Raw genomic sequence first — 26,328 nt, forward strand, 5'->3', positions numbered from 1 at the left:
AAACAACAACTGAGTCATTTATTTTGTGGAATTTTAAATATGAACAAAGAAATCCGTTTCTCCTCGCTCTCCTCCCAGTTGGAAAACATCCAAAAACAGAAACACAAAAGACAAATTGCGTCTGAAACAAGCAAAAGGCTGACGTTGTCTGACGTTCAGGCAATATCGCACGATAAAGCTGCTGTTTGAATGTGGTTTACACTCTAAATGCTGAGAAATCAGTTCCTTTGAATATGACTACTACATGAGCACGTGTTTTACACAGAAGTTACCAGATGATACACACAAGGCTGTTTCTGCATCAGTTAAAACACAATGAGCGTGGACAGCACACAGCTGTTTTCACAAAGTACTTCTTTTCTTTGAGGAATATCTACTTGACCCAGGAGCTGCTGCCCTGTCACATTGCCACATCTACTTTTCTACACTGGAATTCACTCTGTCCAAAGTAGCAAGCTCTGCAAATGAACAGGAAGTAGCAGCAGGAAAATAATGCAAATACGCAGAGAACACCCCACTCATAGAGATGCAAAACACCATCAGAACAAGTAATTAATAGATGAGATGTGTACTTAGACGCATAAAAGCAAACATGGAATGCATACGCAATTGCCCGCAGACATTTTTAATTATCCGTGTAAGCTTAGAACTAAATAGGAAGATTAAACAGAGCTTTGTTTCCTTTGAACCTTCCAACGTTGTCCCAACGTATTAATACTTAATTGCAATAACCTACTTGAACTGGTTTGTCAAAGTTCTCATGGAAAACAATGTTTACCAATGATTTTTTGCTTTATTAATACCCAAGTGTGACATATGTGCACAATAAGAAACTTTTTGGACCTTTCTTTGCTCTCAGTGTTTTCCTCCACAGTGTAGAGAAGATGCCATCAGTCCAGTCATTTGTGGCCACATCTAGTCTGCCAAACATCTGAGGTGCAGTAATGGCTTTGGGGTTCATGCGCATCTCTCTGTGAGAATGACCACATTCTGGAAGAAAATTAGATATTAGCAGAAACATGTTCTGTTTTCCTAAAGTTAATATAATGGATAATATAATACTTTAATGGAGCAATAAGTATATTAAACACATGACAAGGTCACAAAAGTAACAATATTACCCTAAAAATATGTAGATTTAATAAGATACCCCATAAATTAAATAGATATCTCGTCCCAGTAGAAGTATATTTCTTCGGTTATTCTGTTCACATATTCGTGTCTACAGTACAATAGATTCAAAACAAGCTTACCACAAGTTGGTGTCTTTTTCTTTAAGCTCACATGCGACAAAATACCCTAAATCCTACCTGTCATAGCTTTCATAAGCGTGTGTATACAAGTTGTCTTTCCAGCCCCACTGGGCCCCAGGGCCATCATGCCATGTCGGACTCTTTGAGTCTCGTACAGCTGGATGACCTTTAGCTTCCAAGGAGGATGGTTGATTAGGCCTGCATCCTCCACCTGAAGAAACAAAGTAGTTACAATTCCAGCTATTTTTGTAACAATAATGCTTTTACTGTATTTACAAGTATAATAACTTAGTATACAGTCGTGGTAAAAAGAAAGCACACCTTCAGTCAATTTTAAGGTTTCACACATCAAAACATCTTTTTTTTTTAAATTAAAAAAATGAAGCCAAAATGCAGAAGCAATATATGAAAAACTAAACTAATACTATCAAATGCACTTGCTTAACTGATCAGCATAAAATCTAAAAGTTCCAACTTTTAATTGCATCTCTCCCTTCCTGCACTGTTTTTCACAAGTCCTCGGGTTAGGTCCTTTACAAATAATAAATGCCACTATTTGTATCCTTCTCGATGTCCTGTCCTGAGGTCTGACATGACAAATACGGCGGCCTCACTCTCCATTAGGCTTTTGGACCGTCTTACTCAGCCTTCGCATTTCTCTTTCTGCCTCTTTCCATTGTTTCCCCTTCCTGTTCCCCCCATCTTGCAAACTTGGTGTTACTGTGGATTTTCACTCTCCTCGTCAATAACAGATAAATCCATTCTCCAAACTCTCCTACCTGTTTGTCAATGGCAGCTTCTAGTTCAGGGTAGCCCGCTTTGTCAAGTTGGATGCCCGGGAAGAGGTCTTCAATCAAGCTCAGAAAAAGTGGCTCATCCTCATCGATCTAAACGCATGTGCACACAAATTTGCAAAACCCAGTGAAAACATGAAATATCAGCATGGTTATCTTTTTGATGCCCTATTGTGTACATTGTAGACTTACCAGTTTTGAAAGGTTCATGTCCCTTAGAACCCTCATGACAATGGTAGACTCTGTATCACTGGGGTTGGCTCGCTTGGCTGCTCCCAGAGTTCGCAGAACTGACAGAATGTTGCGCAGGCCAAAATCATAGTGAACCTGAACATTCATAAATATCATTTTAGTTTCATTTACATTAATGGAAACCCGTGCAACCTTGTTGTTAAGTCATGTGACAATGATACCTCCTCCAAACTAACTCCTTTTCTGACCCCATTCCTACAAGCATCACACTCTATTTTCAGCAGCCTGTGTGTCAGTAAGACTTTTTATGCATTTTTAGCTGCAGCTTGTTTATGCTCCCACACTCAGTGCAAGTTCTACCACTTTCCACTTGTTACTGCAAGGTTAAAAGGAAGATCTTCAATTTTTATACCTGCTTGGACAGTTGCTCCTCGCACAGCTTGTAAAGCGTGAAGAATTTGCGTGCAAGCTCCATGTTGTCGATAAACCCACAACTGGCCAGTTTTACCCTAATAATGATTTGACGGTCTGGAACCATCATGGCCACGGAGCGGAAGTTGATCTTCAGGTTTTCAGGAAGCTCCTGACGACCTGCATAACCTGGATTCTGATTACATGGAGAATAACAAAAAAAAAGATATTAATGGAGTAAAACAGAAATAAAACATTTAATGATAATTAGGAGTAAATGCTACATTGCCCATTCTACTGCATTAGAAATTTAGATCAGTGGACCCCAACCCCCGGGCCTCGGACCGGTACCGGTCCATGAGTCGTTTGGTACCGGGCCGCGAGAGTTGAGGCTCAGGTGTGAAATGTATGGTTTTCAGGGTTTTTATCGGTTTTCTGCGTTATTTTGTCATCGTTTTTATCGTTAACTCAGTTTTCCTGGGTCTTTTCACGTGTGTTATGAATAACTCTTCTATTTTTCAGTAGCGGTACTAGTTTTATTTTGTTGTATTTTTCCGCGACACCTTAAAGGCCGGTCCGTGAAAATATTGTTGGGCATAAACCGGTCCGTGGCGCAAAAAAGGTTGGAGACCGCTGATTTAGATGACAGACTAGAATGCAACAACAATGAAACTAAATGGATGAAGTTTATACTGGAATGTAGTTCATCTTCATCACAAACGCTATCCTTCAACTTCAGCAGACACAGCCTACAGACACAGCCTGTTTCACAAAGCTTGTCTATACTAATGTACACACACACACACACACACACACACACACACACACACACACACACACACACACACACACACACACACAGAATAAAAAAGAGGAAAATGATCTCTGACCCCTCTCGTCACAGGGAGGAATTATTCCACTGTTATGTTTAATGACTTGCCTCAGGACAGCAAATGAGGCAAGGAGATAAAGCGATTTAACTATTACTCTAAGAAATAAATCACATGAAATAGCAGGCAGAGCCCAAAGTTTAATTCAAAAACTGACTTATAAAATATTACATGTTAGAGTTCAATTTAGTGTTATTTGTGATTCATTTCAGTTTTCAAGATTAAAAATTTTGCTTTAAAAAAAAAGGAATCATTATGCGATAAATCTAACAGCCAAGAGTAAATATTGATGTCCATGCATGCACAGCATGTCCAGGCACCATCTGAAACAGATACAGTTCATACACTTCAATATTCATTCTGTTAACTAAGGTGTCATTTACTGATGTTAAGAACTGCCTCCTTTAGATATTTCCTCTGACCAGTCAAATAGATATTAGCAGTCTTGTTCTACTTCCATCACTAACCATGGTAAGGAAGATGCCAAACTCTGGGTTCATGTCCACATTGTCTCCATCTGTGAAGACAAAATTTTTGCGACGTTCCTTCTTGCAGGTGAGAACTATCGCGATCTGCTGGGCTGCCACAGAAAGAACTGGGAGGTCGATGCGGTTGAACTCGTCAAAACAGCCCCACGAACCAGACTGAGCCAGACCTGGTAAATCACATAAACACAGAGCTATGGTCCGTCCGCTGCAAACAAATAAGATATCTGACATTACATATTGTGTGATTGTTGTTTTTTTTTATCTGTATTGTTATGATTTATTAGCAAAAAAAAAACCCCACAGGTCTATAACCTGATAACTCAAACCCTTAAACTTCTTTCTGGGTATATATTTATTGTCACGGTCCTGGGTCGGTGACCCAGTGTTTTGAGTTTTGTTGTGTTTTTGATCTTTGAGTTCATCATGGTTATCACTGTTAGTGTTTTGGTTTCTGTCTCAGTATTTCTAGCTCTCTAGTTTGTTGCTCTGTGATTTCTAGTTCTTGTTCCCGTGTCCCTATGTTCAGTGTCAAGTCTGTGTCTCTGTGCCTGTTGTGCTTCCAGTGTGTCTGGTTTTGCTTCACCTTGTCTCGTTAGCTCTGATTTCTCCCCGAGCTGTGTTTCCCTCCTGTCTCCCGTTCCCTGATTGCTCCAGTCCTGTGTTTTCCTTGCTCTGTGTCATGTCGTACCCTCACCATGCTGTCTGTTTTTTCCCCTCCGAATTCCTGAGGAAATTCTAGTTCCCAGTCCTGGTTTGTTTTCCTAGTTTGTGCTTCTTAGTTTTTAGACTCAAGTGTCCAGTTTAGTTTCGAGTTTTCTAGTTTGGGGTTTTGGTTTGTTTTTTGTGAAGTTTAATCTTTATGTAAAGCCTCCCAGCAATAAACGCTGCCTCTTTAAGTTGATTCTGTCTCATGAGTTCTGCAATTGGTACGTACTTCCTGCTTGCCACACAGTCTATCATGACACTTATAGCATGACTTTACTTAGTGATTCTCACCTTTAAATATTCTCCCCAAGCCTCTGAAGTCCATCTGGTCAGAGCAGTTGAAGACCACAACGTACTTTCCCAAACAGCGACCCATGTCTTTTATGGTCTCGGTCTTTCCTGATAACAAAAGGCAACATTTTCACAGCCTAAACTGAAATGCAACCATTTGTATGCTGATAGAAAACCTGACAACAAATGATCTCATAATAGAAACTATCAAAGCTAACTCTGTAATGAAGCCGTTCCCGACTGAGATAGCTGTGTTGTTTGATTCTTCATTTAAATGACCTGAGTTGTATAGAGTCTAGAAGGGTAAATTATCTATATTTAAAATGGTTAAATTCAATTACTTTAACACTTGGCAAACCTTGGAACAGCTTTTTAACATGTCTGTCCCATTCCGAAATCATAAGTTTTGCATACCAGTTCTAGGTTTTCATTCCTATAAAATGTTGCATTTTCTTTTTGATTCAATGTAATTTCCAAAAAATAGATAGATACTGTGTGACTAATTTTCATACCTGTTCCAGCTGGACCAGCAGGTGCTCCACCCATACTCATACCAAGAGCTTGGGCTAAAGTGATGTAACACCTGTCCAATTGTAGACACACAAACATAATAACAATCTAATTTCATAAATCATGAATCATTTCATAAATTCATAAGCTAATAATATCCATACTCAAAATGACCACAAATGAACGTGATCTCATTCTCCACAAGGTTCAAGGATTAAGCTTTAGAACCCTGCCCCTGAAGCTGATGGGGATTCAGCGATTTGCTCAAGGACACATCAGCAATCAGGATGACTGACAACAGGACCTAGCCCTCTGGTCACTGGTCTCCATCTTCATTACAATGACTGACCTCGGGGTAAAAATCATGGTAAAGCTGGGATACTGACATATTTTCTCTCCTTCAGCAGATACAGATTAATTCTGACCACTCCATAACCAGATTTACTTTTTTCATCCCAACATCTTTTTTGCCACAATTTAGGACCACTTGCACCTTTCCCTTTTTTAACGTGATGTGGTGGCAGCGAGGAGGTAGGACAATGATAGCAAGCAAAACAAAGAAGAAAGACAGCATGAGAAAATGATGGAAAAGCAGAGCTGTCTTGGCGCCTCTAGCCATAAGGCCAGCATGCCACTTTTTTGGAGAGCTGCTGTCTGATGTTAGATGGTAACTCCCTCCCTAGTGCTGTCCTCTCACATCTCCTCCTTGTCTCTCCTCATCTTTTTTTCCCTCCTTGTCTCTTCTCATATTTTACCCTCTGTGTCTGTTACTAAGACACTTCTTGTTGTTGGACTGCTGTCTCCCTCACTCTGTCTGATCCTCTTTCCTTTTCTTTCTGTCATTCATATCGCCTGTTAGTTACAGATGTGATGATCGCTGTGTAAGACTGCTTCATCCTGCTTCATCCTGCTTTCTAATTTCTCATCCTCACAGTCCCCGAGTTGTCTTTTTTTCTTTGCTTTACAAATCCAGTCATTAGTCAACCACAGAAAGTTTAATCCATTTCATGAAACTTGACATTACAACGAACAATCACGGTCAAGTTTTCAGCATAAATCTAGAGTGGGTTCCTAAAATAACTGATGCATGATGCAGCATGCATTTCTGACTTAGTTACAAAGGCAGGGTCACGTTTTCTGTACAGTCACTCCAAGGTTACACTGTCTTTGTTTAAACTGCAAAAAAGAAAAGTTATACTGCTGTTTTTTTCCTTTATTTTCTTATTAGTGTGTGTGCATATGACTTTTGCCATTATGATACATTTTACTGACGTATGTCTGCTTTACCTGTCCGTCAAAGGTGTAATGACAAGCCTTTCGGTACACCCCAAGAATTCATTCTGGTAGACAAAGCCCACATCTGTAATGTTGATGATCATCTTGTCTGAGTCCTCATTGAAGTAGAAACGGCACTGCTTCAGCCATTCAAAGTCACTGGAGCTTTTGACATGCAACCGGCACTAGGTGGAGAAAGGGTAGCGATAAGAGACAGGGAAAGAGGGAAAGAGAGGGCAGAAGGAGACAAGGGGATGGAAACAGAAGTGAAGGGAGAAGGGAGATGGCATGTGAAGAATAAGAAATTGAAGGGCACCACTCAGAAGATTATTTGAAAAGAGAGATGAAAGCCAGATAAAAGAGGGGAAGAAAGGTGGAAGGGCGGGATGTGTGAGGAGGGATTTCGGTGACAGGAGGGTAACATTAAAAGGGTGGAAAGAGAAGAGAAGCAAGAAAGTGGAGGATGAACGAAGAGGTCATGAAGTGAAATGGGAAGAAAGGAAGGTAAAGGATAGGGGAGAGTGAAAAGGAGGGAAGAGAAAAGTCCAGCAAGTTAAAATGATGCAAATGGGAAAAAGTACAAAATGAATTAGAATAGTAATGAATAGAAGAGATAAAAAGCAGAATATGTGTGAGAAAAAATACAGTGGGGGTAGAAAAGTAGCAGTGTGATATATTATTGGAGAGGAAATAAGGTGAGGCAAAAATGTGTTTAGAAACAAACAGGACAAAGGAACATGAGCAGGACAAATTAATGGTATGAGCTAAATAAATACAAATGATTTTAGAAAGAACTGAAAAAACACATCCAAATAAAGTTTCTTCAAACTGCTTCTATTAACCTTGGGGTTCAGCAACATGCTTATTCTGCCTTAAGTGGAGATTCAAACACAGTCGTGACTTTAAATATTACTTGACTGCCATTAAAACCCCTCTGACTACTTTCGACAGAATTTACTCGCTGCAGTAAACAACATTTTGTATTCTGACATGGCAGCCCTTGGGAGTCTGAATATCAAACACAGTTTACAGAGTGGTTGCTATTTTGAGCCGGAGATTCTAATCTTGAACAGAAATTGCAAAGCGTTCATGTGCACAGTTCAGCGTCAGTCTAACTGATCCCAGCTCGGATGTCTCTGGCCTCTTTTCACCGAATGATCAACATACTCACCAGTTCATCAAATATGTCCCTCTGGTGGACATGAATAGTGATGAGGGTCTCATACTTGGTCCTCTCCACAGCCTCCAAGTCTCTTGTGGTCATGTCAATCAGGGTGTTAAGGAGATCCAGGAAGAACTGGTTGGTTTTGGACATGATGCGACGATCGTATCGGGCATTGGTCAGAGCTTCTTCTGAGTCCCTTGTCCAAATCATCTGAATACCCAGTAACCCCACCTACATTAATGTGCAAAAAACAAAACACATCAAAATGGTCAAATGTACCGATGACCTTAGAAATCTAACTATTGTTTTGATGAAGGAATACTATAGCAGTTTAGTACCACACCCCAAGATTTACAGAGAAAATAACAGCCCCAATTCCCAAAAGTTGGGATGCTGAGTACAATATAAATAAAAACAGAACGCAATGATTTGCAAATCTCAATAACCCATATTTTAGTCACAACAGAACATAGAAACAATAACAAATACTTATAGAAAACACACCCTTTTAAGAAAAAAAAAATACTTGTTCACTTTTAACAACAGTCAGTAAACATCTGGGAACTGGGGAGACCAGCAACTGTACGTGGGTAAGGAATATTGCCCAGTTCTATTCTGACACAGGATGTTTCCAGGTGGTGAACAGTCTGGACTGATGTAAGGCAGTTAAAAACCCAGAGTATCCTTCTACAAAGTATGCGATTTAGCTGAAATATGCAGGTTGTTCCCTGAAAAAGACAGGGACATGACTGGATTGGAGCATATTTTGCTCTAAAACATTTAGATACTTTTCAGCAATGGTGGTATCTATCCAGATGTGGAAGCTGCCAGTTTCATAGGCACTAATGCACCCCCATACCATGAGAGAGAGCAGAAAAAGACAGATTGCGTGAGGATGTGGTCTCCATGTTGTATAAAAAGTTTTCCACATTGGCTCAGTCAGTGTTAAATGACCTCTGGTCCAGAGAATATAACGGTGATTCTGGATCATGTTCACACATGGCTTTTTCTTTGCAGCATAGAGCTTTAGCCTGTACAGCAAACTGTGCTCCCACACATTGATTTTCTGGAGGTGTTCCTGAGCCCATGCAGTGATTTCCATGACAGAATCAGGTCTGTTTGTAATGCAGTGCTGCCTGAGGGTCTGAAGCTCGCAGGCATCCAATATTGATTTTCAGCCTTGCACACAGAGATTTCTCCAGATACTTGAAATCTTTTGATATCACGTAACGTAGATGACGGGAAATTCATATTTGCAATTTTACACTAAAGAACATCATTCTGTAATTGTTCTACAATTTTAGTTTTTTGCAGATTAGTGAAACTCAGCCCAATTCTTTCGTCTAACATGCTCTATTTATATCCACTCATATTACTGAGCTGTTGCCAGATATCCTAATTAGTTGCAAAATGTTCCAGCTGTTTTTTTTACTACCACTAATTTATCCAGACTCTTGTTGGCTGTCGTTGTAGTCATTAAATTCAAAATGAGCCAATATTTTATCTCAAAATAGTTTTCTCAGTTTTAAACATTTGCTAGATTTATTATATGGGTTTATAAGACTTGCGAATCATTGCATCCTATTTTAACTTACATTTTGGAGCATCCCAACTTTCTTTAGAATTTATTTTGGAGTTTATTACAATGTTCATAGTAGATTGCCTCTTTAGGCTACACAGGTTTCTGTTTTTGAGCAGCGCCGTCCTTGCTCCACAAGGATAGCCAGTTGTGGTCGAATCAATGTTTTAAAACGTTTGCGGATTAGTTCCTGGATTTGGACAATGACTTACTTGAGATGGGAAGGAGTTGAGGAAGTCAATTAGCTGGAAGCCAGAGTCCTGGATAGCCAGAGCAGCTTGTCTGATCACAAGGTGCAAAGACCTCTGGGATTCTTTCAGCAGAGCATTGAGCCACACCTCCACGTTCCCTTCAGCTGTGACGGGACGGTCGAGCTCCACAGTCTCTCCCTCGCGTGATGACACGGCCAGAATGCGGTCATATATCTGTGAAAGGCAACACTGATTAGATCGATTATTATAACTACAATGATGAAGTTATTTTTCTTATAAAAAGTATATTTTTCAAATTCTACATTACTCTGATTAGTTCATTCAATTTGACATTAAAGCAGCTATTATATTTTATTACTTTCATGTTACAATCACATATTTTTCAGAAGGTTAAGTGTTTAAGATAAACAACAAAAAAAGAACATAATCCACCTTTTCATGAAACTGGACACACTTGATATTGTCAAAGACATTGAGAAGGTGGGCCTGGATGGTGTGGGAGTCAGAGGCCTGGCCCAGGATCTCCAGCAGGGCAGGATCAGAGACAAAGAAGAAACGAGGAAACAGCAGACGCTTCTTCTCCAGATAACTGTTTGACCACATAATTTAAAAAAAATCAATACAAAGTATCATCTGACAGACAATACAATAAACCAGATAGTTAACTGTACAGCATAAAAAAGGAAATCAGTCACTTCACTTACCCTCACTACTGATTATCGTTTAAAATCTTCTACCTTTCTTTTGGTGGTTAAGTTCATTAGAACCTAAAAATAAGGGCCATGGTGGTGTTTTAAGTTTTTTCTACTCACCCTGTTAGAGACTTCTGACAGATCTCCAGCTGTTCGAGGAGATGTGGAAGCAGCTGTCCCATGGTCTCATCCCCCACGCATGACTGTACCACATTGGGCATTTCATGGGCTCGCATCATGATCTTCACCCATGACTTATCAATGTTAGAGAAACGCTTTGCTTCCTAAAAAGATTGAGTTAGTCAATTATCTCATGATCAGACTGTTTTATTATTTTATTTTGTATTTAGTTGTTTCTTTTAAATGCTTGGACGCTGTTTGGCGCCGATTTTAGAAGTAAGCTCGTAAAACAATCTTACAAAGGCAACATTTCACTATTATTTCTCCTTCTTTTAAATGTCAAAACACTGTGGCCTGAAAACATTGCCTGGACCAGTGATTTATTTTGCTCAAGAGACTGTGAAATATAATTTTTGAAAATGGAAATAAAAGAAACTCAACGCCTGGCACATTAATGCACTACTGCACCTAAACACCCAGAATATTGTCCAGAAATCTGATAATGATGTAAAGATAGAATTTTTTTATGTAGATTGTGTAACTGCAAATGAGTAATTTCAGTTCAGTTCACTTGTTTGCCTTTTAAACTGAAATTGCCTTTTAAACTGCATTTGGAGTCCATGTTTAAGCCTGATAACCAATATGAATCACATCCTGAAATGTTGTTCACCTTAGGCAACTGTTTGGCGATATCTCCACCCACAAACACAGCCTCCAGATAGATCCACAGGTTCTGGACAGTCATCCAGTGCTCGATAATATCAGTGGTGTTGGAGAGATTCTGAACCCACTTCTGAATCTGGGCTTTAAATGGGGTGTTGTACCTGAAAAAGAAGGTAAATCTTCACGTTCGCCTTACTTAGGGACGCACACCTGTGTGTGGCTCGTCTAATGTCTAGATTTCCCACAGCTGTGGAAGAAGATCATCACTACCGACACTAATGATAATGACACTCAACACTGCCGTACCGGTTGCTCATAAGGGATCCCAAGATCATTAGGCTATCCTCCATGCTGGCAATGATCTCTGATGTGCTGTCTCCTCTCAGCAGCAACTCCCCACGGGTCTTAAAACTGGCAAATGTAAAAGTCTTGTTGTCCCACTCAGCGATCACTTGCTTCAGCTTTTGTTCAATATCACGCTCTTTCACAGCACTGATGCAGATATCCTGCACAAGAATCCCGCCCCCCAAATGTTTTTAAATGTTAGCAATAAAAATGCTGATGGCAAACAGATGCATATGCACTGAAAAAACAGGATTGGTGTTTGCACTGAACAGGACCACCTATCAGTTAATTCAATATATTACTCTTTAAACTTTTTAAATGTTTTCATTTCCTCCAAACAATTTTCCAAACTTGTATTTTATTTGGAATTTATTATATCAAATAAAAAAGAAAACACCTTGAATTAGCAGCTAATGATTCGTTTGTACCTCAATCTCTTCTTTATACTTGAGTAGAGGAGCCTCCATTATGTTACGCAGCTTGAATGTATCAGTTTCCACCTCAAAGGTATGGCCAGTCACCTGGATACAAAACAGGACAAATTACAGCTATTATCATTATCATTAGGTTCTGGTGATGACTTGATTTCAGTCAATAACATTCAGTTGCAGTGCTACACCAGTGGCCATGTTTCACTAACCTCCGTTATCCTCTTCCAGTGCCGGGCCATCATTGCTTTGTTAGTCATGAGTTCCAGCAGGGGGCAGCACTCACTGAATTCATCAATCGTTTTCTTCAGATCCTGAAAGGCCTGCCACTCTTTCAGAGCACGAGGCAGTTTTCGACACCTGGTAGTTCACAGGACGTGACAGTCAAACTCATATTTATTGTCTTCTTTCTAAACTACACTTTAGCTCTGCTGAAGTCAAGTAAAGTTGACATGAACTAGATTAGATGTATAGTTGACATTTTGTTTGTTAAAGGAAAAGTATTACAACACACTTCAAGTTTGGTATTAACGCTACAAGAGTCATTGGATTGGACAACTTGTTGAGTATCCTTCCTTACTAGCACAGAGCAAAAGTTCATGCATCAGTGTCTGTTCATAGCTTCACTCAACCAAATCAACACCTCCACAACAGATAGCTGACATTTCTGCCAGAGGAAACAAATATCCTCTCTTCTTCAGCTCTGACTATAGCTCTATATTTTCCTTCTGACTGCTTCTAATGTTTATCTAGATTTTCATTGTCAAGTAATCCCTTCCAGCTATATTAAAACTTGTTCTTAATTTCTTTAGGTAAAATAAACTAGCCTGTAGCCTATTAGCCTCTTTCCCCTTCAGTGTCCATTTGACACATGCTGGACAAATGTGACCACATAAAGGGCAAAGATTAGCTTTGCATTGTGAGACTGAAATATTAATGCAGTGTTGATGAAGAACAGGAAGCTTTGTTTCTGCCACTGGAAAAAAAAAAACTTTTTTTGTTGTTATGTAAAACTTTTGGGTTAGTATTTCGAAATTATAACATCTCGAAACAAGTTTCCATATTGTAGCAAGTGAGAGGAAGCAGTTTCTTTAATGCCTGAAAATAAGAGTGATGTTTATGGATGGACTAATGAAAATCATTTAATTTAATTCTGCTTTTTTTTCTTTCTCTTTGTGATGTCACCAATTCCTGCAGTAATGAGAGGGCTTGATTACACAGTATGAGAAGGTTATTTTCTCACATAGTCAGTTTTGTTTGCTTCCAGTTCAGCTTCTTTCCTGAAAACGTCTCCTTCTTCATTAACATATTTTAAGCTCATGTTACTACATCTACAGTTAAAAGAGTTCAACAGTTGCTTGAATAAAAAACAAACAAATAAATTGCCAAACCTCGTCTGAAAGTCGAGCAGCTCATTATTAATCTTCTCGATGCAGATGTCAGCCCAGAGGATATCATAGTAGCCATTAACTGTATCGATGACATTGTTGTAAAGGCCGTACAACTTCTGCAGCAGAGCCAGTTGCTTCCTAATCTCCAATAGCTGAGGATGCTGGGTAACAGGAAGTCCAAAGAGCTCTTCGCCTCCCGTGTAAGTGATGTACTTCCTGAACAGGTTGTCAAATCGATTCTGAAGAGGAGAAGAGCTACGATTAGGTACAGCTTACGCTCTGATGGACTTTAAAACATTACACATTTGAGGTAAAACATTTGCAATTATCTGAGTATAATTTATACAGAATAAAAAATCTGTCTTTTGCTAACCATGAAATAGAAACTGTAATAGTATAATAATAGTAATAATAATAATAAAAATATAATAGCTCTTTTAACATCAGTTTCAAGTAACTACTTTTCTGAGGCATCAGGTCAATGCAGGATCTAAATATTTACTAACTGACAGAGAGACAAAATAATTAATCACTAACCAACCTGGAACATGATCAGCCGGTCACTGGCATCTTGGGGTGCAAGTCCCACAACCATGGGACCGTCCTTAAACAGAGAGGGAAAAGTGTCATTTTAGTAGCTATTATTAAAACTAACCTTAACTGTAATTAACTGAGCATTTATTTGTTGAATTAAAATAAAAAGTTTAATTGAAACAGAGCAAACAGCCATAGATACTTTACCTTTTCATAATCTTGATAAAAGTATTGGCAGTCTTCCAGAAAGGTCTCCACATTGCTGACCAGTTCTTCTCTGAAGTTTGGCTGCAAGGCGACCAGCTCGTTCTGCACCTCTGTGCTCCGGGACAAGAGCTTTTCCCAAGTGTAGCGCAGAGTATCCACTTTTTCAGCCTCCTCTTTAGCCACTGACAGTTCATACTTATGGAGCATGGCATAGGACTCCTGTGAGGAAAAATAAGATACTAAGTCTTCCACCTGACAAAAACTAGAATGTGCAAATGTGTAATTATTTCTTTCTGAGCTTATTGTACAGACTCATAAAGTCAAACAGCTAAAAATGTCTCTTTCCCACTGTGTGTATTTGTGTGTATAAAAAGAGCTTCGATAAATATGTGATGCTGTGGTTTACCTCTATGGGCCCAACTTGAAAATCAATAGATATCTGGTGCTCTCTGATCTCCTTCAGTGCGGCCATGGCAATACGAATATCATCCAGGTCTTTGATCTGTCGATTCAGTTTCTTTCCTGCTTCATCTACAAAAGCAAAAATGTGCTCCATCTCTGAGCGACATTTCCTGTTACAGTAAAGTCCGTAGTCCACCATCCAATTCTTGATTTCAGCAGAGAGGGACATCTTTAAGGGTGCTGGCAGGAAGTAATATGAGCATGCAGAGAGCATCATTTAACTTGCTGAAAATCTCAAAAATCTCATTCATGCCGGTTTTAAATTTGTAACTTAATAAGACCTGTGAATAGCGCCAAGGCTCCTACAGCAATATACTCTGGTTCAGAGTTTACTTCCAGCTCTAGATCTCGATAGAAAAGAATCTGGCTCTCAAACTCCGATAACAAGGGACTCCCCTCGATAAATCTGTTCAAAACACAAACAAAAATAGCACTAGTGCGATGTCAGATAAGCAGATTTATATAGAAACCATACATTTCAACGTACTTCCTCATGGTCTCTTCACGGTCTTTCCTCCAGATGTGATGGTAACGGCTAAAGTGATGTAGAGCGGTCACCACTTCCTGCACATTAATATCAACAGGAGAATATGAAATGAAGTGCACTTATAGAAAAATAAAAGACATTTATATTCATTAAATATACAGAAATATAGATGAAAATATCTGTTGTAAATGTGGGATAAAGAAATATAAAAAGTGTATGGCATGATTTAATAAAAGACAGCTAAGTTTGGATTAGTTTCATATAAAAAATAGCTTAATTAAGTGCCATGTACCTTTTTACTGGAGGTGATAGAGGTGCTAAGTACAGAGATTAGCTTGGCTATTTCCTTGTTCTCAGACACACTCTTGTAGTAATTTCTGGCTTGGAACGGGATGGCCTGGATCACAGAAGCTGACATGTCTGAGGTACTGCCATCTGAAAATGACAGAATTTCACAGAAAACACATTGAGCAGAAATGATGGACATTATTCTTCCAAATATTAACTTCTGGGCTTTTAAAATAATTATATGTTACAGGTCTTTTTACAAGAGAACATGTTAATAATGGAATTACTTCCATTTAGTTTTTCTCTCTCTGTATATATAATTTCTAAAAGTAAAATGTGCTTTTCATAGTGGAAATTGATTATCCCTGCCGCTTTCTAATTAAATATGTATTTAATTTGCATTAAATATGAAATTCTTGAATATTTTCCTCCCCAAGCAATATTATGTGTTTCTGCCCCTGGTCAGATATTTGCTTGCTCTGCTGAGCTGTAAAATCGAGTTGTAATTGTATGCTGAAAACAGCAAATCTTAAAATTTTAAAAATGAGTGAGCTGACACAGTTGGGAGCTGTTGAAGGTCTGAGGTTAAGCTATGAAAGTGATAATGTTCTCTATTACCAGCCAAGCTTCTGTATGTTGTTGCTCCGTCCTCTGTTTCGCTCTCAGAGCTGTCTTGTTTCAGTGCTGCCATTCGCCTTTCATTCATTTGTCTCTGGAAAGGGGAATGTAAAACCTCCGGGTTTATTTAGTACACTGCTGGACCACGACAATATTAGTTTAAAAAGAGCAGTTCTAACAGTTTATTACAGTTATCAAGCTAAATGTCACAAATTGATTTTTCCTTTATTCACCTTAGATATCCTTTCTTTGCTCCACTGGCTGACTCCTTTGCTGACACTGACTACACACTCTACAGCGCGGTTTAGAGCCTGTTGAACCTCCTCCAAAGCTGGAACCATGACAATGTTAGGGATGGAAAGGGTCATGTTTACTCTGAAGATTGCATGGTGATCGCTGCTTTTGCCATGGCTGGTTGGGTCACTTGCAGCTTCAGAGGGAGAGAAGGGTAACACACATAAAGTATTGGACTAGACATTTTATGAGCTTATTTTAAATATTTTAGGCCTTTACAGAAATATAGCAAACAATTAAACAAGACGCACCAGAGAAGTGTATGAGCGAGGACGTATGTATGCGCTTGCGCAACATCTCAAGGGTGTTGCGTGTCACTTTGAGCAAGGCATCCACATTACGGTGGTTGAAGTAGGACAGCAGCTCCTGGGCTTCCTGCTCCATCACTTCCATCAAGTCCCTCTTCTTCTTCCTCCTCACCAACGGAGAAGAAGGACCAACACTAGCAGAACGTAGCAGCGTGTTTCTGGAGAAGAGACGCTCGTCATCACCTAAGAAGGTGACACGTTTACAGTCAATACGAACACCTTCAGCAACACTTCACCTTGAATAAATCAGCATTATAATAAAAGTAAAAACAACAAGGTCCTAAAAAAGGTAATCCCCTTTCCTTTAAAAACCTTTGAACTGCCTTTTTTAACTTGTCTCTTACAGCATTGAATCATAATTATCACACTGTATTGTGTTTGATCGTGAAAGGAAACTGTCAGCCTACCTTCACTGTCATTGTGGTCTATGGTCTTGCTCTCTGTGCAGCTTTCTTCCTCAAACTTCTCCACCTCCTCTCTCTGATTGTGGTCAAACTCTAGCAGCATGTTGATCAGTTCATTAGCTGCCTCCTCCACCAGTGAGCTCTTCATGTTCACTTTCTGGGCTTGTCTTATGCAAAGGTCCTAGACACATGCAGATATACAGTTCAGTTCAATGTAATTAATCTTTAGAATAAGAAATAATGTTTAAATACAGAAAAAAGTATTTTAAATGTGTGAGAATTACCAAAACCACTTAATAAATATTGATAGCATCTTTCAGATGTCTGCATAGTTACACAGACTTAGTAGAGCAACAATAACCCAGCGGATACTTTTATTTTATTTGTCTTCGTTTACCCTGGTGGTTTGAACAAACTCCTCACAGGTCACAGGCTCATCCTCTGGCAGGACACACAGGTTGGATATGCTCATCTCCTGCAGTACTGCTTCTATTCTAAACTCCACCAGGTCATTCACTCTGTCCATCAGCAACTCAAGATCAGCTAAACAGACAAAAAAAACCACACAAAAGAGAAAGGGAGGGACACAAACCCACCAAAAATAAGGGAAAGAGGGAAAAATCAAGGGGAACTTGTTATGCGTTTGAACAAAGGAGAGAACAGTGATAAACAGACAATTCAGTATAAAAAAAGGCAATGTGTAGAGAGAGAAAGAATCTATTGAATATATGAGTGTTACTTGTGAGAAAGCCACCTATGCAATAAATCCATTAATCACACGCAGCCAGTGCTGAGTTGCAGGAATGTCTCGTGTCAGCGTGTACAGGATCGATCTCGTTACATTTTTTGCTTACCCAACACTTTGTCGATGCGGTCGAGATACTTGTCAATATTCAGAGATGTCCAGTTGAGGGAGGTCAAACCCGGTTGTATAGCCTCATCCACCTGTCAAGTAAGTCATGTATGGTATGATGATGGTGATGCACTTTGTAAGCAACCTGCTGTGACAGTCAGTCTCATACCTGTCACCAGTTTAATGCTTAGAAAAGATTCATGACGAAACCAAGCAACAATAAAAAAGGATCTAACATTTTTTTGTGTGTTCTTCTGACTTACTAGAGACAACTGAAAATAAAAACATAAAATCAAATGAAATCAAATAAAATGAGTCCTATTTTGAACTTTTATGTAATCACATGACGCTCGATCATGGGATGCTGGGTTGGACTGAAATGCAGGACTTTGCAGAGAAATATAAAATCAAAACAAAGCTTTATTAGCTAGCACTGGCAAACATAATTTAGCTAACTGGAGCGCGCACAACATGAAGGATTTGACATCGACATGATAAAGAACAGAGGGAAACCATCCATCCTTAGACTACGATGACTGAGAACCTTCACAGACACATCCATCCATCCATTTTCTTACCCTTATCCGGGGCTGGGTCTTGGGGCAGCAGCCTAAGTAGAGAAGCTGAGACCTCCCTCTCCCCAGTCACCTCCTCCACTACCCAAAGCTCATGACCACAGGTGAGGGTAGGGACAAAAACTAACTTTGAGTCAAGCTCAGTTGCTTTGATCTCTTGCCCAAGATGTTGATTTTTTTTATTTTTACCAAAGTTCATTTTTTGGGTTAAATAAAAAACACTTTTTTGGACTTTAACCTGTGCCTGACTGTCCTTTACTGTTCGGTCAATCACTCTAGGATTCCCAATCCCAGCCGGCCACCTCGCACCAAGGGCGCGTCTCCAGGAGACTAGTTCCAGAGCCCAAGCCATTCACATCCACCATATCTAGCCGCTACCTCTCAACACTCACACACTAACTCAGGCTCCTTCTCCATGAGAGAGGTGACATTCCATGTCCCAATTGCTAGTTTTGGTAGCCGAGGGTCGGTCCACTTACCTTAGCTACATGTGGCATGGCCAGCTGTTCAAAGACACTCTGAATCTTGGCACGCACTCTAGTGTTCTCGCTCAACATCAGCTGAAATGAGATAGATGCATGTTGGAGCATTTTTGCAATCACACAAAAGGGATGAACTGAATTTTTCAGTTGACAATAAAATGGGTTTTTGTCGATTTTAGTCATTTTTAAAAATCTGTGTGGAATTTAAACACAATTCCAGGATGTTTTATACTCCTACAGGGAGTGCAGAATTATTAGGCAAGTTGTATTTTTGAGGAATAATTTTATTATTGAACAACAACCATGTTCTCAATGAACCCAAAAAACTCATTAATATCAAAGCTGAATGTTTTTGGAAGTAGTTTTTAGTTTGTTTTTAGTTTTAGCTATTTTAGGGGGATATCTGTGTGTGCAGGTGACTATTACTGTGCATAATTATTAGGCAACTTAACAAAAAACAAATATATACCCATTTCAATTATTTATTTTTACCAGTGAAACCAATATAACATCTCCACATTCACAAATATACATTTCTGACATTCAAAAACAAAACAAAAACAAATCAGCGACCAATATAGCCACCTTTCTTTGCAAGGACACTCAAAAGCCTGCCATCCATGGATTCTGTCAGTGTTTTGATCTGTTCACCATCAACATTGCGTGCAGCAGCAACCACAGCCTCCCAGACACTGTTCAGAGAGGTGTACTGTTTTCCCTCCTTGTAAATCTCATATTTGATGATGGACCACAGGTTCTCAATGGGGTTCAGATCAGGTGAACAAGGTGGCCATGTCATTAGTTTTTCTTCTTTTATACCCTTTCTTGCCAGCCACGCTGTGGAGTACTTGGACGCGTGTGATGGAGCATTGTCCTGCATAAAAATCATGTTTTTCTTGAAGGATGCAGACTTCTTCCTGTACCACTGCTTGAAGAAGGTGTCTTCCAGAAACTGGCAGTAGGACTGGGAGTTGAGCTTGACTCCATCCTCAACCCGAAAAGGCCCCACAAGCTCATCTTTGATGATACCAGCCCAAACCAGTACTCCACCTCCACCTTGCTGGCGTCTGAGTCGGACTGGAGCTCTCTGCCCTTTACCAATCCAGCCACAGGCCCATCCATCTGGCCCATCAAGACTCACTCTCATTTCATCAGTCCATAAAACCTTAGAAAAACCAGTCTTGAGATATTTCTTGGCCCAGTCTTGATGTTTCAGCTTGTGTGTCTTGTTCAGTGGTGGTCGTCTTTCAGCCTTTCTTACCTTGGCCATGTCTCTGAGTATTGCACACCTTGTGCTTTTGGGCACTCCAGTGATGTTGCAGCTCTGAAATATGGCCAAACTGGTGGCAAGTGGCATCTTGGCAGCTGCACGCTTGACTTTTCTCAGTTCATGGGCAGTTATTTTGCGCCTTGGTTTTTCCACACGCTTCTTGCGACCCTGTTGACTATTTTGAATGAAACGCTCGATTGTTCGATGATCACGCTTCAGAAGCTTTGCAATTTTGAGACTGCTGCATCCCTCTGCAAGATATCTCACTATTTTTGACTTTTCTGTGCCTGTCAAGTCCTTCTTTTGACCCATTTTGCCAAAGGAAAGGAAGTTGCCTAATAATTATGCACACCTGATATAGGGCGTTGATGTCATTAGACCACACCCCTTCTCATTACAGGGATGCACATCACCTAATATGCTTAATTGGTAGTAGGCTTTCGAGCCTATACAGCTTGGAGTAAGACAACATGCATGAAGAGGATGATGTGGACAAAATACTCATTTGCCTAATAATTCTGCACTCCCTGTAGTTACATGCAGCTTTGATCATTTGGTTGTTCACTGTATGCATTTTTGAAATTTTAGCTACAACTGTGTGCTATGCTCACCTGTATTCTATTGTAGTGTTTCTTAAAGACGTCCTGTTTTTGCAGCAGTAGAAGAGCAAAGGGAGGGATTGCCAAATTCATCTTTGTCATGCAGTTCACCTCTCTGATCTGCGTCAGAATCTCTGGGTCAAAGTTCACAAATAACTCGCCAGTTTCTGGAGATCTGACCAGAAGAGAGGCTTGCAGGCCAACTTTGGCATCCTCCATCTGCGTTGAGGTGTTTAGTGAGGTTTATGTGAAGAGATGCAGGGAAAATGTGTGAATAAGAGGGGAGAAAAGATGTTCATTCAGTTTGTGTTTCAGATCCTCAAACTAATTTTAATATTAGACAAAGATAACCCAAGTATGGACAAAATGTAGTTTTTTCCAGCAAGAACTGCAATGATTCTTTTATCTCGCTGTAGAAGAACTTTGCCTCTTTCTTGTTTACAGAATTGTTTTAATTCAGCCACACTAGAAGGTTTTCAAGGACAAGTCATGGCAAAACACCTCAATCTGATTTAACTCCAGACTTTGACCGGGCCACTCCAAACCCTTCATTTTGTTTATTTATTTATTTGTCATTTCCACTTTATTTGTCAGTGACCAAGCAAAAACAGAACCTCTGTAGAGAAAGGATGCATTGTACCAGATTTAGCTGCTAGCTTGTTTTCATCTGCAGCTCCTGAGACGTTGAGACATTCATAGGTGGACTTCCTGGTGTTTTTCACATCTGTTGTCCTGCTACATAACCCAATTACACTTCAGTTTGTGCCACTTCAAGGCACAAACTGATGGCCAGACATTGTCCTTCAGGAGCTGGTGTGATATTGCTTTTATGAAATGCTGCATTAGTTTTGTGCTGGATGTCACTCTCATCAGTCCACAAAATATATCGGGGAGCATTAAGATGTTTTTTGGCAGATCTGAGAGGAGCCTTGGTGTCCTTTTTAGTCATCCATCATTTTCACCAAATTACTTGTTTACACAGTGCCAGATATAATTAGATAGCTTTCTCCTTTTTAAATTGATCAACTTTGTCTAGTATTAAAATGTGTTTGATGATCTCAAACATGTAAGTGTTAACATATATGCAGCAAACGAAATCACAACACTATATAAAGGAATTAACGATACATATTGTATATAAATGCTCCTCTGTCAGATTTCTTGTTTGTATTATACATTTTACAGTTCGTTAACCTTTTTCATCCAGCTGTGATGGTAGATCATCTCAAACTCCAACAACGCTCTTGCTACACGGTTAAAGTTCTTGATGATCCTTTTTGCCTCTGATGTGGAAAGAACTCCTGGATGCTAATTAGAGTAATAAACAAAACAAACAAACATGATGCATTACATGGATGGGAAATGCCAAACAATTTTATCATTAATCTGCTAGAACCAGCCAAACCTAAACTGAAAGTCAGGCAATATCACCTGCTGAAAGAGATCCATGGGTCCCTGTATACGGCTGTACAGCTGCCGAGCCCACATGATCCGACCGGCCACTGGGGGCAAGTCCCTGCCAATGGGGGGGTCAAGTTTCTGCTTCATGTAGATGCGGAAAACCATTTCAATGTCCCGGCCATAATTTTGTAAAATTTGCTGATACTTCTCATCAATCCCAAGATCTGGGATGCCCAGTCTGTTTTTGGGAAAACCAAAGATACAAGTGGTTCAGCAGAACTCAAACCCAGCAGCAATAAAAATATTTAAATACAGCAATAAACACATAGCAGTACCAGCACCAGTAATGACAAGGACTCTATTTTGTTTGGATGTGCTGGTAAATGTTTTGAGCTAAAATGTGCAAAGGACCCTGTAACTAGCAAACCTACTTGTACATTAAAGCACACTTGTTATTGTCATGAAACGGCTGTGGCAGGCAGGAGGAAGGACCCAAACGCAGAACTCAAAACAAGGGAATGAACTAAAGGAGACTGCTTTATTGCAGTGGCACAACTTCCACAAAAGACACTTAAAAAACCAAAGCAAAACCTAGAAACGGGAGACTAATAACAAAACACTAGGGACGGCAATTTCAGGGGACACAACAAGAGAAACACCTAAACACTTGAAGAAAAATAACAAAAAACAGAAAACTCGAAAAAATTAATAAACACAAAACATAAAGAGACTCTGGACCATGACAGTTATAGTTTACCTCGGTGTTTATTTCAATGAAATAGCTACTCTGAGTTTTTTTTTTATTTTTGATTGCAGAATAGTTTAAAAGTTCAGAGATTAAATGAAGCAGTATGTCACATGAAGCGGCATTGGCAAGATTAGGGAAATTGCGGTAAATATTTCAGAATGATGCTAATTAGTTACCAATGAAATACCTTTGAAAGGTCTTCAGCACATTTAGAGCCCTTTCTGTATTTTCAATTTTTTCAAAGGTGCTATCCATGAAACTCTTCAGTTGATTCTGGAAAGGAAAACACAGACAACAATAATATTCACAACAACGACAGCGCAATGAAATTAATTTTAAATGAAACTCCACCTAATGAATCCTTAATCACCAGCAAATGAACTTGGCTAACCCGCATTACAAAACAGATGTCTAGTCAGTTTGCATTAACTTTATTTGCACAAAACAGGGCAAATGCACTGTCTAATTAACTTACGTGGAGTTCAGAAGTGCTTTTGCAGAATTCCTCATAGTCAACATCAAAGTCACTTCTCCTCTGGTCTAGAAAACTGTAATGTTTTTTCTTCATGTTTAACACAATAGCCTAAGAAAAAAATATCCAGACATCCACAAACACACATTTTAGAAAACATCTTTAGCTCTAAATAAAATGCTCTGTTTTCTTCTGAAGGTATTATTATTAAATGCATAATTAAATGCATACGTTTTGGAACTTGTAGTGTATTAGTCTAGTAGAAATGTAACAGTGCAACTGTGTCTTACTGCAAGCTATGGATGTTCTGCAAAGCTAACTATCAAGTTATACCAAAACAAAGTTTGCAATCTCATCTTCTAGCTCAGTTTGGTTACTTCGAGCATGCATGTAAAACATTTTGTTAAGTTTTTATTCATTCAGGAAGTTTCACAAACTTTAGATAAATATTTTACAAGTGAAACATGAGAATGAATTGCCTGTACACTAAAATGAACACCATTGCACACACTTTTCTTGTGTGAAAAAGTATTAATCTAAACAGAAAACTCAGAAGCTCCCCATGAACTGGCGAAAGGTTTGGGATACAAGTTTATAGTATTAACAAATGGTCATCGCAGGGCTGAGTTTAGAAAGTATTACTATGGCTCTAATAATGAAAAAAAAAAAGAGAGAAAGTAAGGAGTTGGTTTTAATCTCCATGCAATTAGTAGCTATTTTGTTATTAAGGCATATGTATGGCAAAACATTGCACAACAATATTCCACCACTGCATGCTGTCTGCAAGAAAAATGCTAGAAGTTGAAAACTGCAGTGAGACGTTACCTCCCATTTTCCCTGCATTTCTGCAGTCTGTGTAGCCCAAGAAGCAAGAACACAAACACATGGTTCACATCAACAGACTCTCAAAGTATTATGTACTAAAACCTTAAGCATCACAGTTTGATGATGTAAAAAAATGAATTGTTTGCGCAACAGGAAACCACAGAAAAAAATCAGCAGCCTGCCACTGGCATTGTAAGTGTGCAGCCTGAAATTCTGTTCGACAATACAGAGAAACTTTCCATTTACCATAATGACAACACACTCAACATCTGAAGATGCCAGGAGAAATACAGACACGGCTGCCTGACAGTGACATTTAATCAGTTAATGCAATGCCTCCCTGCACATGTCTTATTAACAGGATTTGACAACAGTCTGATATCACAGTATACTCACTTGAAACCTGGTGGCCATCGTCTCCAGCCCTTCTATCTTCGAGTCCTTTAGAACGCAGTAGGTGGAAATGGTGGCGAACATTTCGAGGATCTTGTTCAGTCTTCGCTGGAATGTGTCAAACTTTCCAAAGATGTACATCTCGCTGAAGTCAAACTGTCTTTCTGAAGGAGTCTGCTCCAGCTTCTCCTTGGTTCTGTGGAAACATCGCTGGTATTCCTGGGAAACACATTATGATACAGAACCACATTTTGACTGATAAAAAACTGACAGAGGTGCATTTTGCTACAAAACACATTTTGTTTTCCTTTAAAAATGATCCATTACCTGGTTTAGGCGAATGGCAGCTTTGATTTTCTCAATAATGACTTGCTGAGGTTGGTCCCATATTGAGTTTGTGCCATTATCAGTGATATAGGCCTTACAAGCTGTGATCATCTGGTTTGTCACCTGGAGATGAGGATAAAAAAATGGAAACTATAAATCATATAAATCATCATATAAATTTGTACTTTTTTGTTGTCTTAATGTAAAAGTGTCCTAAAAATGCTTCAGTATCAATCATTTATAAAAAAAAAATGTAGGATCCCATTGTTCATCATAACAAAAGTCTGTTGATCTGCACAATACCTTTACAAAAAGTGATGTAATCTTTTCAGATGTGTTGTAGTAGCGGGAAATACTGTGAATCATCCTGATGGCATTGATCAGACCTGGGATTGCATCCACCATTGATACCTTGGAGGAAACAGAAATTATAGCTTGTATTTCTTTGTACATCCAAATATAACACACATCCAGCACATTTGTACTGTCTTCACCATGAATGCAGTTGATTTGGTTTATTTTTTAAAATGCACCAGAGTGTGATAAAATATTCTTTTCTCACAGGGTCACTGTTGTAGAGCGGGTCGCAAAACTTCTCCAAGCTGTAGAGATACTTGACGTTGTCTTTGGCCTCATTAACTCCATCTGTGATCCTTGCATCCAGTTCCCGCCATGACTAGACCATTACAGACCGTTACTTAATTAAGGTGTGCACCGTTTTCAAAAAAACCAAACATAATCTCACAATAAACCACTGAAATAAAAGAGAGAGAAGCAATATCCAAGAAAGAGAGCATGTGGTACAGCCACTTAAAATCAGCAGTATATGACAGTCACATCTGACCTTTATGAGCTTAGATTTAGCCAGCAAGACCACACCCAGAGCAACTTTGACATCAGGGCTCTTCAGCTGGTCCAGAAGGTAGTTGAAGCGAGTCATCCGTTTCTTCCAGTGCTCCAGCTCGGCCCGAGGGCCAAGATCATCAGCCTCCTTTCTAAGCTGGTCACTCTCAGCTAAAACCTGCAGAATAGAGGCATTCGATATCACTGCTGAAACTTCAGGCCTGCAGTTTATCCTTCATCTGATACAAGCACATTCAAATAAAATGGCAGAAACCTTGGAATAAATGAATGAGAATACTTTTTCTGTATCAAGTTTGAGGAGAAACACGATGAGAGTCTCTTCTCACCTGTTCTATTTGTTTGATCCAGACTTTCATGCAGGCCTCTATCTTCTCTATGGTCTCTGTGCTGCTGGCAGCTGCCACGTAGTCCGACGGGCCCTTCAGTACCTTCAAGTCAAAGGTGTCGCACTCTTTCAAGGTAACCTGAAAGCAAAGTTGTGCTGTGTTGCTTTATTTGCTACTATAATGCAAG

The 26,328-nt window shown here is 39.4% G+C and overlaps 1 protein-coding gene across 1 annotated transcript in view; it reads right to left on the reverse strand.

The window, feature by feature from the left end:
- dnah5 (dynein, axonemal, heavy chain 5) overlaps nt 1–26,328 on the reverse strand; it is a 124,636-nt gene that overhangs the window by 94,706 nt on the left and 3,602 nt on the right. The window contains exons 3-44 of the mRNA XM_085473199.1: nt 26,142–26,279; nt 25,796–25,972; nt 25,514–25,627; nt 25,255–25,362; nt 24,952–25,074; nt 24,628–24,843; nt 23,410–23,517; nt 23,122–23,207; nt 22,217–22,424; nt 21,980–22,093; nt 20,798–21,004; nt 18,914–18,994; nt 17,861–17,951; nt 17,404–17,549; nt 17,010–17,187; nt 16,542–16,785; nt 16,234–16,423; nt 16,001–16,094; nt 15,387–15,505; nt 15,095–15,171; nt 14,889–15,013; nt 14,552–14,787; nt 14,146–14,364; nt 13,946–14,008; nt 13,405–13,643; nt 12,226–12,373; nt 12,014–12,106; nt 11,547–11,746; nt 11,248–11,401; nt 10,578–10,741; nt 10,198–10,354; nt 9,766–9,978; nt 7,981–8,205; nt 6,822–6,994; nt 5,537–5,607; nt 5,025–5,132; nt 4,008–4,195; nt 2,652–2,846; nt 2,240–2,374; nt 2,033–2,140; nt 1,311–1,464; nt 844–990 (exon numbers count right to left, since the gene is read on the reverse strand). Of these exons, the coding sequence (XP_085329325.1) occupies nt 844–990; nt 1,311–1,464; nt 2,033–2,140; nt 2,240–2,374; nt 2,652–2,846; nt 4,008–4,195; nt 5,025–5,132; nt 5,537–5,607; nt 6,822–6,994; nt 7,981–8,205; nt 9,766–9,978; nt 10,198–10,354; nt 10,578–10,741; nt 11,248–11,401; nt 11,547–11,746; nt 12,014–12,106; nt 12,226–12,373; nt 13,405–13,643; nt 13,946–14,008; nt 14,146–14,364; nt 14,552–14,787; nt 14,889–15,013; nt 15,095–15,171; nt 15,387–15,505; nt 16,001–16,094; nt 16,234–16,423; nt 16,542–16,785; nt 17,010–17,187; nt 17,404–17,549; nt 17,861–17,951; nt 18,914–18,994; nt 20,798–21,004; nt 21,980–22,093; nt 22,217–22,424; nt 23,122–23,207; nt 23,410–23,517; nt 24,628–24,843; nt 24,952–25,074; nt 25,255–25,362; nt 25,514–25,627; nt 25,796–25,972; nt 26,142–26,279 (6,334 nt within the window). The remainder of the gene's footprint in view (nt 1–843; nt 991–1,310; nt 1,465–2,032; nt 2,141–2,239; nt 2,375–2,651; nt 2,847–4,007; nt 4,196–5,024; nt 5,133–5,536; nt 5,608–6,821; nt 6,995–7,980; nt 8,206–9,765; nt 9,979–10,197; nt 10,355–10,577; nt 10,742–11,247; nt 11,402–11,546; nt 11,747–12,013; nt 12,107–12,225; nt 12,374–13,404; nt 13,644–13,945; nt 14,009–14,145; nt 14,365–14,551; nt 14,788–14,888; nt 15,014–15,094; nt 15,172–15,386; nt 15,506–16,000; nt 16,095–16,233; nt 16,424–16,541; nt 16,786–17,009; nt 17,188–17,403; nt 17,550–17,860; nt 17,952–18,913; nt 18,995–20,797; nt 21,005–21,979; nt 22,094–22,216; nt 22,425–23,121; nt 23,208–23,409; nt 23,518–24,627; nt 24,844–24,951; nt 25,075–25,254; nt 25,363–25,513; nt 25,628–25,795; nt 25,973–26,141; nt 26,280–26,328) is intronic.

The sequence above is a fragment of the Copadichromis virginalis genome, linkage group LG11 (assembly GCF_057382275.1).
Source record: "Copadichromis virginalis isolate Kocher_CV1m ecotype Utaka linkage group LG11, C_Virginalis_male_GT1.1, whole genome shotgun sequence".
NCBI classification, from domain to species: domain Eukaryota; kingdom Metazoa; phylum Chordata; class Actinopteri; order Cichliformes; family Cichlidae; genus Copadichromis; species Copadichromis virginalis.